Genomic DNA, 16,670 nt, shown 5'->3' with positions numbered 1-16,670 from the left:
ATGGGGAAGGAGGTCAAAATGTAAATATTTTGTCTTACTTAAAGACAAAAAATTTTAAAACTTAGTAGTTCATTGCCATATCTACATAAACCTCAGAGGACAACTTAATGTTCTGACTGATGTAAACTTTTAAGAGCCTCAAGAGGATGATGACAGTAAAATGAAATTTTTAGTATTAAAATAGTATGTTTAGTTTCAAAAATTCTGAGCATGAAATACATGCCAAACAATGTTAGGTTTATAAACATTATTTCATGTAACCATATTAGCTCTTTGAGGAAAGTGATATTCCTATCTATAGAATGGAGAACAGGCTGAGTTGAAATAATTTGCCTGAGGGTCTCCAACACCAAAACTAATATGCTTGTCTACACTATGCCTTGCTACCTATCTCTTGGTTAACCTTATTAATATTCAAGGCTGTGATTTTACTTAGTTTCCCCATCACTTCAGTTCAGTTCAGTTGCTTAGTCGTGTCCGACTCTTGCGACCCCATGAATCGCAGCACGCCAGGCCTCCCTGTCCATCACCAACTCCCGGAGTTCACTCAGACTCACGTCCATCGAGTCAGTGATGCCATCCAGCCATCTCATCCTCTGTTGTCCCCTTCTCCTCCTGCCCCCAATCCCTCCCAGCATCAGAGTCTTTTCCAATGAGTCAACTCTTTGCATGACGTGGCCAAGGTACTGGAGTTTCAGCTTTAGCATCATTCCAAAGAAATCCCAGGGCTGATCTCCAGAATGGACTGGTTGGATCTCCTTGCAGTCCAAGGGACTCTCATGAGTCTTCTCCAACACCACAGTTCAAAAGCATCAATTCTTCGGTCCTCAGCTTTCTTCACAGTCCAACTCTCACATCCATACATGACCACGGGAAAAACCATAGCCTTGACTAGAGGAAACTTTGTTGGCAAATTAATGTCTCTGCTTTTGAATATGCTATCTAGGTTGGTCATAACTTTCCTTCCAAGGAGTAAGTGTCTTTTAATTTCATGGCTGCAGTCACCATCTGCAGTGATTTTGGAGCCCAGAAAAATAAAGTCTGACACTGTTTCCACTGTTTCCCCATCTATTTCCCATGAAGTGATGGGACCAGATGCCATGATCTTTGTTTTCTGAATGTTGAGCTTTAAGCCAACTTTTCACTCTCCTCTTGCACCTTCATCAAGAGGCTTTTTAGTTCCTCTTCACTTTCTGCCATAAGGGTGGTGTCATCTGCATATCTGAGGTTATTGATATTTCTCCCGGCAATCTTGATTCTAGCTTGTGCTTCTTCTAGTCCAGTGTTTCTCATGATGTACTCTGCATAGAAGTTAAATAAGCAGGGTGACAATATACAGTCTTGACGTACTCCTTTTCCTATTTGGATCCAGTCTGTTGTTCCATGTCCAGTTCTAACTATTGCTTCCTGACCTGCATACAGATCTCTCAAGAGGCAGGTCAGGTGGTCTGGTATTCCCATCTCTTTCAGAATTTCCCACAGTTTCTTGTGATCCACACAGTCAGAGGCTTCGGCATAGTCAATAAAGCAGAAATAGATGTTTTTCTGGAACTCTCTTGCTTTTTCCATGATGCAGCGAATGTTGGCAATTTGATCTCTGGTTCCTCTGCCTTTTCTAAAACCAGCTTGAACATCTGGAAGTTCACAGTTCACGTATTGCTGAAGCCTGGCTTGGAGAATTTTGAGCATTACTTTACTAGCCTGTGAGATGAGTGCAATTGTGCGGTAGTTTGAGCATTCTTTGGCATTGCCTTTCTTTGGGATTGGAATGAAAACTGACCTTTTCCAGTCCTGAGGCCACTGCTGATTTTCCAAATTTGCTGATATATTGAGTGCAGTACTTTCACAGCATCATCTTTCAGGATTTAAAATAGCTCAACTGGAATTCTATCACCTCCACTAGCTTTGTTCATAGTTATGCTTTCTAAGGCCCACTTGACTTCACATTCCAGGATGTCTGGCTCTAGATGAGTGATCACACCATCGTGATTATCTGGGTCGTGAAGATCTTTTTTGTACAGTTCTTCTGTGTATTCTTGCCAACTCTTCTTAATATCTTCTGCTTCTGTTAGGTCCATACCGTTTCTGTCCTTTATCGAGCCCATATTTGCATGAAATGTGCCCTTGGTATCTCTAATTTTCTTGAGATTTCTAGTCTTTCCCATTCTGTTGTTTTCCTCTATTTCTTTGCATTGATCGCTGAGGAAGGCTTTCCTATCTCTTCTTGCTAGTCTTTGGAACTCTGCATTCAGGTGCTTATATCTTTCCTTTTCTCCTTTGCTTTTCGCTTCTCTTCTTTTCACAGCTATTTGTAAGGCCTCCCCAGACAGCCATTTTGCTTTCTTGCATTTCTTTTCCATGGGGATGGTCTTGATTCCTGTCTCCTGTACAATGTCACGAACCTCATTCCATAGTTCATCAGGCAGTCTATCTGTCAGATGTAGGCCCTTAATCTATTTCTCACTTCCATTGTATAATCATAAGGGATTTGATTTAGGTCATACCTGAATGGTCTAGTGGTTTTCCCTACTTTCTTCAATTTAAGTCTGAATTTGGCAATAAGGAGTTCATGGTCTGAGCCACAGTCAGCTCCTGGTCTTGTTTTTGTTGACTGTATAGAGCTTCTCCATCTTTGGCTGCAAAGAATATAATCAATCTGATTTGGTGTTGACCATCTGGTGACGTCCATGTGTAGAGTCTTCTCTTGTGTTGTTGGAAGAGGGTGTTTGTTATGACCAGTGCATTTTCTTGGCAAAACTCTTTGTCTTTGCCCTGCTTCATTCCATATTCCAAGGCCAAATTTGCCTGTTACTCCAGGTGTTTTCTTGACTTCCTACTTTTGCATTCCAGTCCCCTATAATGAAAAGGACATCTTTTTTGGGTGTTAGTTCTAAAAGGTCCTGTAGGTTTTCATAGAACCATTCAAGTTCAGCTCCTTCAGCATTACTGGTTGGGGCATAGACTTGGATTACTGTGATATTGAATGGTTTGCCTTGGAAATGAACAGAGACCATTCTGTCATTTTTGAGATTGCATCCAAGTACTGCATTTTGGCCTCTTTTGTTGACCATGATGGCTACTCCATTTCTTCTGAGGGATTCCTGCCCGCAGTAGTAGATATAATGGTCATCTGAGTTAAATTCACCCATTCCAGTCCATTTCAGTTCGCTGATTCCTAGAATGTCGACATTCACTCTTGCCATCTCTTGTTTGACCACTTCCAATTTGCCTTGATTTATGGACCTGACATTCCAGGTTCCTATGCAATATTGATCTTTACAGCATTGGACCTTGCTTCTATCACCAGTACATCCACAGCGGGGTATTGTTTTTTCTTTGGCTCCACCCCTTCATTCTTTCTGGAGTTATTTCTCCACTGATCTCCAGTAGCATATTGGGTACCTACTGACCTGGGGAGTTCCTCTTTCAGTATCCTATCATTTTGCCTTTTCATACTGTTCATGGGGTTCTCAAGGCAAGAATACTGAAGTGGTTTGTCATTCCCTTCTCCAGTGGACCACATTCTGTCAGATCTCTCCACCATGACCTGCCCATCTTGGGTTGCCCCACGGGCATGGCTTAGTTTCATTGAGATAGACAAGGCTGTGGTCCTAGTGTGATTAGATTGATTAGTTTCCCCATATGTGATAGTTAATGTGTCAACTTGACTGGATCACAGGGTACCCATATGTTTTGTCAGACATTAAGGGTGTTTGTGTGAGGGTGTTTTTGGATAAGATTAACAATTCAGTTAGTAGACTGAATAAAACAGATTGCCCTCCATAATGTGGGTGGGCCTCATGCAATCAGTACAACCATGGACCTTCCTGCCTGATGACCTTTGAACTGGGCCATTGGCTTTTCCTGGTTCTACAGTAGCTTCTGGCCTTTGGACTTGAACTGGGATATTGGCTTTGCAGGTTTTTGGACTTGCCAGCCTCCATAATCTCATGAGCCAATTCCTTATAATAAATCTCTTGGCATATGTAAATATATATATTTTTGTTGAAAGTATGACATTCTTCAAGTAAAAAATGTATTATTTCATGTAAGAATGGAGAAGGCAATGGCAACCCACTCTAGTATTCTTGCCTAAAGAATTCCGTGGACTGAGGACCCTGGTGGGCTGCTGTCCATGGAGTCGCATAGAGTTGGACACAACTGAAGCAACTCAGCAGCAGCAGCAGCATATAAGAACAGAAAGGACTCAGACCTGGCTTCAGTAATGATGACATACAGGCTTATTTGCCCCACAACCTGTGGGGTCTTCCCAGTTCAGTTCAGTTCAGTCACTCAGTTGTGTCCAACTCTTTGTGACCCCATGAATCGCAGCACACCAGGCCTCCCTGTCCATCACCAACTCCTGGAGTTTACTCAAACTCATGTCCATCGAGTCGGTGATGCCATCCAGCCATCTCATCCTCTGTCGTCCCCTTCTCCTCCTGCACCCAATTCTTCCCAACATCAGAATCTTTCCCAACGAGTCAACCCTTCACATAAGATGGCCAAAGTATTGGAGTTTCAGCTTTAGCATCATTCCTTCCAAAGAACTCCCAGGACTGATCTCCTTTAGCATGGACTGGTTGGATGTCCTTGCAGTCCAAGGGACTCTCAAGAGTCTTCTCCAACACCACAGTTCAAAAGCATCAGTTCTTCGGCACTCAGCTTTCTTCACAGTCCAACTCTCACATACATACATGACCATTGGAAAAACCATAGCCTTGACTAGATGGACCTTTGTTGGCTAAGTAATGTCTCTGCTTTTGAATATGCTGTCTAGGTTGGTCATAACTTTCCTTCCAAGGAGTAAGTGTCTTCTAATTTCATGGCTGCAGTCACTATCTGCAGTGACTTTGGAGCCCCAAAAATAAAGTCTGACACTGCTTCCACTGTTTCCCCATCTACTTTCCATGAAGTGATGGGACCAGATGCCATGATCTTTGTTTTCTGAATGTTGAGCTTTAAGCCAACTTTTCACTCAACTCTTTCACTTTCATCAAGAGGCTCTTTAGCTCCTCTTCACTCTTCACCATAAGCAGGGATCAAATCCATGTCCCCTGCATTGGCAGGTGGATTCTTAACCACTGGACCACCAGGGAAGCCCTTAGAACTTGTTTTTGCCCAAGAAGTTACCCTGTACTTCTCAGGTATCATATCTCCAACCCCTCTACCCTGGTAACCTCTGATCTACTTTCTGTCTGAATTTGCTTATTCTAGGTATTTCATGTAAGTGGAATCATGTAGTTATTTCAACTTTTTGTGTCTGGCTTATTTCACATTCATTATGTTCTAGCATGTGTCAGAATTCATTCCTTTTTGTGGTTGAATAATATTCCATTGTGTGTGTACTCCACATTTTGTTATCTGTTTATCAGTTGATGGGCACTTGGGTTGCTTCTATCTTTTTGCAGCTATGAATAATGCTATGATGAGTATTTGCAAACAAGTATCTGAATCCTTTTTTCTTTTGGGTTTATACCCAAGAGTGAAATTGCTGTATCATATGGGAATTTTACAATAAACTTTTGTGGAACAACCAAATGGTTTTCTACAGAGACTGCATCATTTTACATTCCCACCAGCAATGTAGGGGCTTCCCAAGTGGCTCAGTGGGTACAAAATCTGCCTGCAATTAAGGAGACTCAGGAAATGCAGGTTCGACCCCTGGGTCAGGAAGATCCCCTGGAGGAGGGCATGGCAACCACTTTAGTAGTGTTGCCTGGAGAATTCCATGGACAGAGGAGCCTGGCAGACTATAGTTCATAGGGTCACAAAGAGTTGGACATGCCTGAGCATGCATGCACAAACAAAACCAGCAATGTAGAAAGGTTTCAGTCACCATATCCTTGCCAATGCTTGTTATTTTCCATTAAAAAAAAAAAATGTAACCCCCTAGTAGGCCTAGTCAGAGAAGGCAATGGCACCCCACTCCAGTACTTTTGCTTGGAAAATCCCATGGATGGAGGAGCCTGGTAGGCTGCAGTCCATGGGGTTGCTAAGGGTCGGACACGACTGAGCGACTTCACTTTCACTTTTCACTTTCATGCATTGGAGAAGGAAATGGCAATCCACTCCAGTGTTCTTGCCTGGAGAATCCCAGGGACGGGGGAGCTTGGTGGGCTGCCGTCTATGGGGTCGCACAGAGTCAGACACGACTGAAGCAACTTAGCAGTAGCAGTAGGCCTAGTGTTATCTTATAGTGGTTTTGATTTGTATTTTCCTAATGATTAGTGATACTGGACATGCTTATTGGCCATTTGTATATCTCCTTTGAAGAAATACCTGTTTAAGTCCTTTGACCATTTGAAAAATTGAGTAGCTTGTCTTTTGTTGAGTTGTAAGAGTTCTTTATATATTTTGGACATTACACCCTTCTCAGACATATGATTTATAAAAATGTCCTTTCATTCTGGAAGGTTGTCTTTTCATTGTGTTTGTTTATGTTCTTTGATGCACAAAAGTTTTTGATTTAGGTGAATTCCAGTTTATCCATTTTTTCCTTTTCTTACTCATGCTTTTCATGTTATATCTAAAAATCCACTGTCAAATCCAAGGTTTTGAAGATTTCCCATATATTTTCTTCTAAGTGATGTATGTTATGTTTATATCATTGATCTGTTTTGAGTAAATTTTTATATATAGTATAAAGTAGGAGTCCAAATTCATTCTTTTCCATGGTAATATCTAGTTGTACTGGAATCTATTGATAAGACGGTTCTTTCCCCATTTGATTATCTTAGCTTATCTGTTGAACATCAATTGACTGTAAATATGAGGGTTTTATTTCTGTACTCTCAGTTCTATTCCACTTATCTCATTCTAGCTTTTCTGATTCATTCCTTTGCAATACTTTTATCACTTTTTTACAATCTCATATAATGGTGCTCATTTAAAGCAAAAAGACAGGAAATTGATAGAAAGGTGCTGTTTTGAGTTACTATCAGAGCATCTTTTTTTCCATAAGAATAAATGTGTATTGCCTCTCAACTGTATGAAGACTTGAAGAGAGGTAAAATGAGTTCTTAAAACAAAATATCTGTATTTTGCAAATAATGAGACATTTTCTCTGATGTTAATATATTGATTATTAGAAAACATTAAACTTTTATTTAAACGTGTCCATGATCCTTATGTTTCAAGACAGGCAAAGCTGTACCTTACACTAAAAGTTGCAGGTGGTCTTTGTATTAATATATTCTTGTAGTTATACAATTTAACATTGCAAGATTTTTTTACTATCTGCTCCCAGGAATTTACCACAGTGCCATGCACATAGTGGGTACTCAGTAAATGCATGCTAATAGAACAAATGAATCTTTCTGAAATATATTTCTCTTAATTTCCTATCCAAAATATGTACTAATACATACATATTATCAATATAATTTATTTCCCTTTACACGGGCATCAGTCATTTTGTTTTCTCCCAAATAACCTCATGTCCTTCTAAGCAAATTGATTTTAGCCATTATTATAAATTATTTTGTGGCATTTAGTTTATACTCATAAATCCATCATGAAACATCTCACAGTATTCTCTGTTTAGAATTGGTATCCACCAATTATGAATAGGAGTTGAGTTTAGTTGATTGAGAAATAAGTGATAATTCAGAGGAATCTGCGAAAAGAACTGGCTCCATTAACTCAGAAGGCATCTCCTGCATGGGCCACATTTCTATCCAGATGAATGACGGAGCATATGTCTTCTGACTTCCTTTGCTGTCTATAGATCTTCTCTGTCTGTAGTTATACCAAAACTGATGGATCATTTCTTTGAATGGTCTTGTGGTAAGAGTATAGAGAATTGGGTTCAAAGCACTGTTGATAGGCAGAATAAAAATCACTACCCAAGAGGTTATGGTACCTAGAAGAGAAAAATGAAATTCGTTGAGTTTCTGTGGATGTTTATAAGGTATGTAAACGTCTTTTCCTTAGTTCTCCCCCAGCTGTCTTTTTAGTCTTAATTTTTCACCCCTGATGTCACATAATTAAATACCAAGTCTACATGTAGTTCCAGGATGTTTTTCCAGGGTGCTAGTATTTGAGGGGGTGCTGACATTTCACCCCGTATATTGTCACCCTGCTTATTTAACTTATATGCAGAGTATATCATGTAAATTCTGGGCTGGATAAAGCACAAGCTGAAATCAAGATTGCCAGGAAAAATTCAATAACCTCAGATATGCAGATGACACCACCCTTATGGCAGAAAGTGAAGAAGAACTAAAGAGCCTCTTGATGAAGGTGAAAGAGGAGAGTGAAAAAGTTAGCTTAAAGTCCAACATTCAGAAAACTAAGAGCATGGCATCTGGTCCTGTCACTTCATGGCAAATAGATGGGGAAACAGTGGAAACAGTGACTGACTTTATTTTTCTGGGCTCCAAAATCACTGCAGATGGTGACTGTAGCCATGAAATTAAAAGATGCTTACTCCTTGGAAGGAAAGTTATGACCAACCTAGACAGCATGTTAAAAAGTGTAGACATTACTTAGCCAACAAAGGTCCGTCTAGTCAAAGCTATGGTTTTTCCAGTAGTAATGTATGGATGTGAGAGTTGGACTATAAAGAAAGCTGAAGAATTGATGCTTTTGAACTGTGGTGTTGGAGAAGACTCTTGAGAGTCCCTTGGAGTGCAAGGAGATCCAACCAGTCCTCCTAATGGAAATCAGTCCTGAATATTCATTGGAAGGACTGATGCTGAAGCTGAAACTCCAATAATTTGGCCACCTGATATGAAGAACTGACTCACTGGAAAAGACCCTAACACTGGGAAAGATTGAAAGCAGGAGGAGAAGTGGACAACAGAGGTTGAGATGGTTGGATGGCATCACTGACTCAATGGACATGAGTTTGAGTAGTGGGAGTTGGTGATGGACAGGAAAGCCTGGTGTGCTGCCGTCCATGGGATTGCAAAGAGTCAGACACAACTGAGCGACTGAACTGAACTGACATTTCAAGGACCAGTTTTCTGCCTAAGTAATCTCCTGAATATATCAACAAAAGAATTCTAGTAGCTAGAAATGTGTTTTTGTTTTTGTTTTTTTAACCGGGTGATTACATATTACTCTGATATGATTCAATTTTAGGAAAAACAATATTGTTTAGTATTTAAATCATACCTTTGCAAGTGCTTTAATTATTAGGTAGTACATGTATTTCTTAGAATATATAGACTTATCCTTAATATATTTCTGCTATTTATTTGGTTTGAAAAACTGGTATGCATTTTTAGGCTTTTGACTAGCTATTTATTTCAATAAAAACATCTTTGGCTAAACTTTTTTTAAAATTACTGTAGTATATATGCAACTACCAAATCTGCAGATTTTCTTGATGATTTAATTTATGCTATGTTTCCTCTTGTACTTGTAAAATGTAAGGCACTGTCACCACTAACCATGGGAAAAAGCAAAATTAAAGTTGTATGTTTATAAATTTTTAAAGTATGAGTGCATATTGCAACATGCATACAGTTAACAGGATTTTATACATTTTTATTGTGGTAATTATACATAACATAAAAACTTCCATTTTAACCATTTTTAAGTGTACAGTTCAGTGGCATTGACTACATTCAGATTGTTGTGAACCATCACCACCATCCATTTCCAAAGCTTTCTTGTCTTTCCACACTGAAACTCTGTGCCTTTATACAATAACCCCCCATACCTTCCTCCCCCTAATCCCTGACAACAGCATTCACAAAATTTCTGTCTTTGTGACTTTGATTACACTAGTTGCCTCATATAAGTGGAATCATACAATATTTGTCCTTTTGTGACCGGCTTGTTTCAATAGCATAATGTCTTCAGAATCTATCCATATTGTAGCATATATCAGAAATTCCTCCCTTTAAAGGCTGAATAATAATCCACTGTGTGTATATAATATATTTGGTTTAAGCATCGACCAGTGATGGACAGTTGGGTTGTTTCATTTCTACATTTTGGCTTCTGTGAATAATGCTGCCTTGCACTTGGATGTATGAATGCATGGTTCCCTAATTTCAGTTCTTTTGGGTATATATTCAGAAGTAGAATTTCTGAGTTCCATGGGAATTCTATGTTTAATCTTTTGAGGAACCACCATAGTGTTTTCTATAGCAGCTGTGCCATTTTACTTTGCTACAAGAGTTCTAATTTCTCTACATCCTCACCAGTACTTGTTGTTTTCTGTTTTTGAGAACAACCATCCTAATGAGTGTGGTGCACCTTATTTTGAAATATCAAGAGTGCCTTATCATCTCTCACACTTTGGGGCAGTGTTCCTTAAGTTGCTATGTATTCCAGGAATAAAAATTTCTTATGTTCTGGAAAAAATGAAGCAATTACTTGATAATCATATTGACCTGTGTTCCTTTCTGGTCATATCGAGCATGGAATTATTAGAATTTCAACACACTGAGTGTAATTTATTTGAGTAATTAATACACTGCTGCCGCTGCCGCTAAGTCACCTCAGTCGTGTCCGACTCTGTGTGAGCCCATAGACGGCAGCCCACCAGGTTCCCCCGTCCCTGGGATTCTCCAGGCAAGAACACTGGAGTGGGTTGCCATTTCCTTCTCCAATGCAGGAAAGTGAAAAGTGAAAGTGAAGTCGCTCAGTCGTGCCCGACCCTCAGCGACCCCATGGACTGCAGCCTTCCAGGCTCCTCCGTCCGTGGGATTTTCCAGGCAAGAGTACTGGAGTGGGGTGCCATTGCCTTTTCTGAATTAATACACTAGAGGATATCAATGGTAGATTGGGTGATACAGAAGAACTTGGAAGACAGAATAGTGTAAATCACCCAATTAGAATAGCAAGAAGAAAAAATAATTTTAAGAAATGAGGATAGTTTAAAGGACTTCTGAGACAAGTATACAAATATTTGCATTATTAGGGGTCCCAGAAGGTGAAAAGAGACAGGAAGGGGGAAAATGTATTTGATTAAACAATGGCTGAAAATTTCCTTCACCTGAAGAAGGAATCAGATATCCAGATCCAGGAAGCACATAAAGTCCCAAACAAAATGAACTCAAAGAGATACACACTAAGGCATACAATAATTAAAATGGCAGGAGTTAAAGATACAGAGAGAATTTTAAAGGCAACAAGAGAAAGACAAAGAGTTGCCTACAAGTTGATTTTTCAGAAGAAATTTGCAGGCCAGAAGCGAGTGGCATGATGTATTTAAAGTGCTGAAAGAAAAATACCTATAACCTGGCAATGTTATCATTCAGAATTGAAAGAGCACCAAAGAGTTTCCCAAGAAGAAAAAAATTTAAAAATTCATCACTAGTAAGCCAGCCTTACAAGAACTGTCAAAGGGACTTTTCCAAGTGAAAAAAAGAAGGCCATAATAAAAAAATAATATATATGAGGAAAAAAATCTTATGGATAAAGGTAAATATATAGAAAAGGCAGTGGATCAACTATTTAAAAGAACTAATATGAAGATTAAAAGACAAAAGTTGTAAAATAAACATCAAATATAACTTAAACAGTTAATGCTGTAAAACAGACATCAAAATGAAACTTCACAGGGAAATAATAAAATATAGAATAAAAAGTATATATATATGTGTGTGTGTGTGTGTGTGTATAGGAAACTACAAACCATAAACCAACAACAGATACACACAAAAATACAAAGGGAAAGGAATCCAAACATAACACTAAAGAAAATCAAGGATAGATGCTAAAAGACAAAAAGGAAAACTATAAAAACAACCAGAAAACAAGTAGCAAAATGGCAATAAGTACATAACTATGAATAATCGTTTTAAATGTAAATGGACTAAATGCACCAGAAGAAAGATATAAGGTGACTGAATGGGTTAAAAAATAAGCACCATCTGTATGCTATCTACAAGAGAGTCACTTCAGAACAAAGAGTCACACATACTGAAAATGAAGAGATGGAAAAGGATATTCCATGTAGATGAAAAGAAACCTGGGTTAGCAATATACATATCAGACAACATAGACTTTAAAGGGAAGTCTGAAGCCAAAGACAAAGAAGGGCACTTATATAATGAAAAGGGGTAAACCCAAGAAGAGGATATATAACATTTGTAAACACATATGTACCTAACACAGAAGCACCTAAATATATAAAGCAAATATTATCAGACATAAAGGGAGAAATTGACAGTATTACAAGATAGTAAGGGACATTAATACCCCACTCACATCAATGGCTATATCATCCAGACAGAAAATCAATAAGGAAACAGTGGCTTTAAGTAACACATTATATCAAATGGACTTAATAAATATCTACAGAATATTCCATTAAAAACAGAAGATTAATAATCTCAAATGTGCAAATAACCTTTTCTAGGATAAATTACATGCTAGACCACAAAACAAGTCTTCATAAATTTAATAAGACTGAAAGCATATCAAGCATCTTTTCCAACCACAATAGTATAAAACTAGAAATCAGTTACAGGAAGAAACTGGAAAAACACAGATGAGTAGATTAAACAACATGCTACTAAAAACCTAATGGGTCAACAAAGAAATCAAAGAGGAAATAAAAATAGCTTAAGATGAACAAAAATAGAAACACAACCCTACAGAATCTATGGACTACAGCAAAAGCAGTTCTAAGAGGAAAGTTTATAGTGAGTCATCACCACCTCAAGAAATAAAAAATTCCAAATAGACAACCTAACTTTCTAATTAAAGGAACTAGAAAAAGAACAAACATAGGCCTAAGTTAGTAGAAAGAAGGATGTAATAAAGGTCAGAGAAGAAAGAAATGAAATAGAGACTAAAAACAATAGAAAAGAACAGTGAAATTAAGAGTTTGTTTTTGAAAAAAATATTGATAGATCTTTAGCCAGACTCATCAAGAAAAAAGAGAGGAATCAAAATGGATAAAATTAGAAATGACAAAGTAGTTACAATTGGTATCATATAAGTACAAACAATCGTCAGAGAAGACTACAAACAGTTATATGCCAACAAATTGGGCCATCTACAAGAAATGGATACATTCCTAGAAACATAAAATCTTATAAGAGTGAATCAGGAAAAATATGGGAAAAGGTATTCCATGCAAATGGAGATCAAAAGAAAGCCAGAGTAGTAATATTTATATCAGACAAATGACTTTAAAATGGAGAGTGTAACAAGCGACAAAGACTCTTACTACCTAATAATGAAGGGATCAAATCAAGAAGAACATAGAACAATTAAGTCTCCTGCATTAGCAGACAGTTTCTTTACCACTGATCTACCTGGGAAGCCAAGCAATACAAGCTTACCTCAGGAAATAAGAAAAATCTCAAACAACCTATACATACAGGATCTATGGAAAAAAGAACAAACAAAATTCAAAATTAGTAGAAGGAAATGAATCATAAAAATGAATCATAAAAATGAATCATAAAAAACAGAGCAAAATAAATGAAATAGAGACTCAATATACAATAGAGAAGATCAACGAAACTAAAAGCTGGTTCTTGGAAAAGATAAACACAATTGATAATGCTTTAACCAGACTCATAAAAAAACAAGGAAGAGGGTCCAAATCAATAAAATCAGAGATAAAAAAGAAGTTACAACTGACATCATAGAAATACAAAGATCATAAAACTACTACAAAAAACAATATACCAATAAAACAGACAACCTAAAAGAAATGGACAAATACTTAGAAAGGTACAATCTCTCAAGACTGAACTAGGAAGGAATAGAAAATCTGAACAGACCAATTACAAGTACTGAGATTGAATCTGTGATTAAAAACTCCCAACAAAAGTCCAGGACCAGATGTATATTTTTATATACCAATTATGAACTATCAGAACATGAAGTCAAGAAAACCATCCCACTTACACTCAAATCAAAAAGAATAAAATACCTAGGAATAATCTAACAATGAAGTGAAAGACCTGTATTCTGAAAACTGTAAGACACTGATGAAAAAAATTGAAGATAATACAAATACACGGAAAGATATACCATATTCATGGATTGGAAGAATTAATATTGTCAAAACGTCCATACTACTCAGTGCAATCTATAGATTCAATACAATTCCTATCCAAATACCCATGATATTTTTCACAGAACTAGAACAAAAAATACTAAAATTTGTATGGAACCACAAAAGATCCCAAATAGCTAAAGCAATCTTGAGAAAGAGGAACAGAAGTGGACGTGTCATACTTCATGACTTCCAACTATACTACAAAGCTACCATAATCAAAACAGCATGAGGACTTTCCTGGTACTACAGTGATTAAGAATCTACCTGCTGGGACTTCCCTGGTGGTCCACTGGTTAAGATTCTGACCTCTGAATGATGTGGGCCTGGGAATTAGATCCCACATGCTGCAACCAAGAGTTTGCATGCTTGTACTAGGACTTGGCACAGACAAATAAATAAAAAAATAAAAGAATCTACCTGCCAAGGCAGGGCACATTTTTTCAATCCCTAGTCCGGGAACTAAGATCCCACATGCCACGGAACAGCTAAGCCCATGCACCACAATTACTAAGCCTACATGCTGCAACTACTGAAGCCTGCATGCCCTAGAGCCCATGCTCCACAACACAGAAGCCACTTCAATGAGAAGTCTATACACAGCAACTAGAGAGTAGTCCCTGTTCACTGCAACTAGAGAAAGCCCATGCACAACAATGAAGAGCCCGTGCATGAAAAGCCCATGCACTACAACAAGGACCCAGAAAAGCCAAAAATAAATACATAATTAAAAAAAAACAAAAAAAAAACAGTATGGCACTAGCACAAAACAAAGACACAGTCAATGGAACAGAATAGAGAGCCCCAAAATAAACCCACACATTTATGGTTAGTTCATCAATTCTTCGGCGCTCAGCTTTTTTCACAGTCCAACTCTCACATCCATACATGACTACTGGAAAAACCATAGCCTTGACTAGACGGACCTTTGTTGGCAAAGTAATGTCTCTGCTTTTGAATATGGTATCTAGGTTGGTCATAACTTTCCTTCCAAGGAGTAAGCGTCTTTTAATTTCATGGCTGCAGTCACCATCTGCAGTGATTTTGAAGCCCCCCAAAATAAAGTCTGACACTGTTTCCACTGTTTCCCCATTTATTTCCCATGAAGTGATGGGACCAGATGCCATGATCTTCGTTCTCTGAATGTTGAGCTTTAAGCCAACTTTTTCACTCTCCTCTTTCACTTTCATCACGAGGCTTTTTAGTTCCTCTTCACTTTCTGCCATAAGGGTGGTGTCATCTGCATATCTGAGGTTATTGATATTTCTCCTGGCAATCTTGATTCCAGCTTGTGCTTCTTCCAGCCCAGCATTTCTCATGATGTACTCTGAACTGTGGTGTTGGAGAAGACTCCTGAGAGTCCCTTGGACTGCAAGGAGATCCAACCAGTCCATTCTAAAGGAGATCAGCCCTGGGAGTTCTTTGGAAGGAATGATGCTAAAGCTGAAACTCCAGTACTTTGGCCACCTCATGCGAAGAGTTGACTCATTGGAAAAGACTGTGATGCTGGGAGGGATTGGGGGCAGGAGGAGAAGGGGACGACAGAGGATGAGATGGCTGGATGGCATCACTGACTCGATGGACGTGAGTTTGAGTGAACTCTGGGAGTTGGTGATGGACAGGGAGGCCTGGCGTGCTGCGATTCATGGGGTTGCAAAGAGTTGGACATGACTGAGTGACTGAACTGAGCTGAACTGAATGTATGACAAAGGAGGCAGGAATATACAATGTGAAAAAGGCAGTCTCTACAATAAGTGATTGTTGGGAAAGGTGCACAGCTACACTGAAAAGAATAAAAGTAGAACACCACATTATACCTTATACAAAAATAAATTAAAAATGGATTAAAACCTTAAATGTCAGACCTAAAGCAATAAAACTAGAAGAAAACATATGCAGTAGACTCTCTGACATTAGTGTTAGCAATATTTTTTGGTTTCTATTTCCTCAGCCAAGGGAAACAAAAAATTAACAAATGAGACCTGATTAAAAAGCTTTTGTACAGCAGAAGAAGCCATTGACAAAATAAAAGGCAACTACTGAATGGGAGAAGATACTTGCAAAAGACGTGACTGACAAGCGGTAATATCCAAGATACATAAAGAGCAAATACAACTCAATATAAAAAAAATCTGTTTAAAAAATAAGAAGACCTGAGTAGTCATTTTTCCAAAGAAGACTTATGGATGGTCAACAGGCACAAGAAAAAATGCTCAACAACCCTAATCATTAGAGAAATGCAAATCAAAACCACTGTGAGATATCACCTCACACTTGTCAGTGTGGCTATCACCAAAAAGACAAGAAATAACAAATGTTGGTGAGGATGTGGAGAAAAGGAAACCCTTGTACACTGTTGATAGGAATATAAATTGGTGTAGCCACAATGTAAAATAGTATGGAAGTTCCTCAAAAAATTAAAAATAGAACTTCTATACAATCCAGCAATTCCACTCCTTGGTATATATCCAAAGAAAATGAAAACACTAATCCAAAATGATATATATATCCCAATGTTCATTCCAATGCTGTTCTCAATAGACATGATATGGAAGCAACCTAAAAGGCCATTGACAGATGAATGAATAAAAAAGATGTGGTATATAAACATAATGGAATATTACTCAAGCTTAATAAAAAAAAGAATTAAATCTTGCCATTTGTAACAACATGGATGGCCCTGGAGGGTATT

General features: G+C 38.1%; 1 protein-coding gene across 2 annotated transcripts in view; it reads right to left on the bottom strand.

The window, feature by feature from the left end:
• Nucleotides 1–6,302: 6,302 nt before the first annotated feature.
• The window catches only part of RXFP1 (relaxin family peptide receptor 1), a 129,658-nt gene continuing 119,290 nt past the window's right edge, over nt 6,303–16,670 (bottom strand). For both annotated transcript variants that reach the window (XM_025267973.3, XM_044930387.2), the window contains one exon: nt 6,303–7,864. In XM_025267973.3, coding sequence (XP_025123758.3) covers nt 7,563–7,864 — 302 coding nt within the window. In that variant the 3' untranslated portion in view covers nt 6,303–7,562. The remainder of the gene's footprint in view (nt 7,865–16,670) is intronic.

The sequence above is a fragment of the Bubalus bubalis genome, chromosome 17, assembly GCF_019923935.1.
Source record: "Bubalus bubalis isolate 160015118507 breed Murrah chromosome 17, NDDB_SH_1, whole genome shotgun sequence".
Taxonomy (NCBI): domain Eukaryota; kingdom Metazoa; phylum Chordata; class Mammalia; order Artiodactyla; family Bovidae; genus Bubalus; species Bubalus bubalis.
Note: the sequence above shows the minus strand (reverse complement) of the source record. Positions and strands in the feature narration are given on the sequence as shown.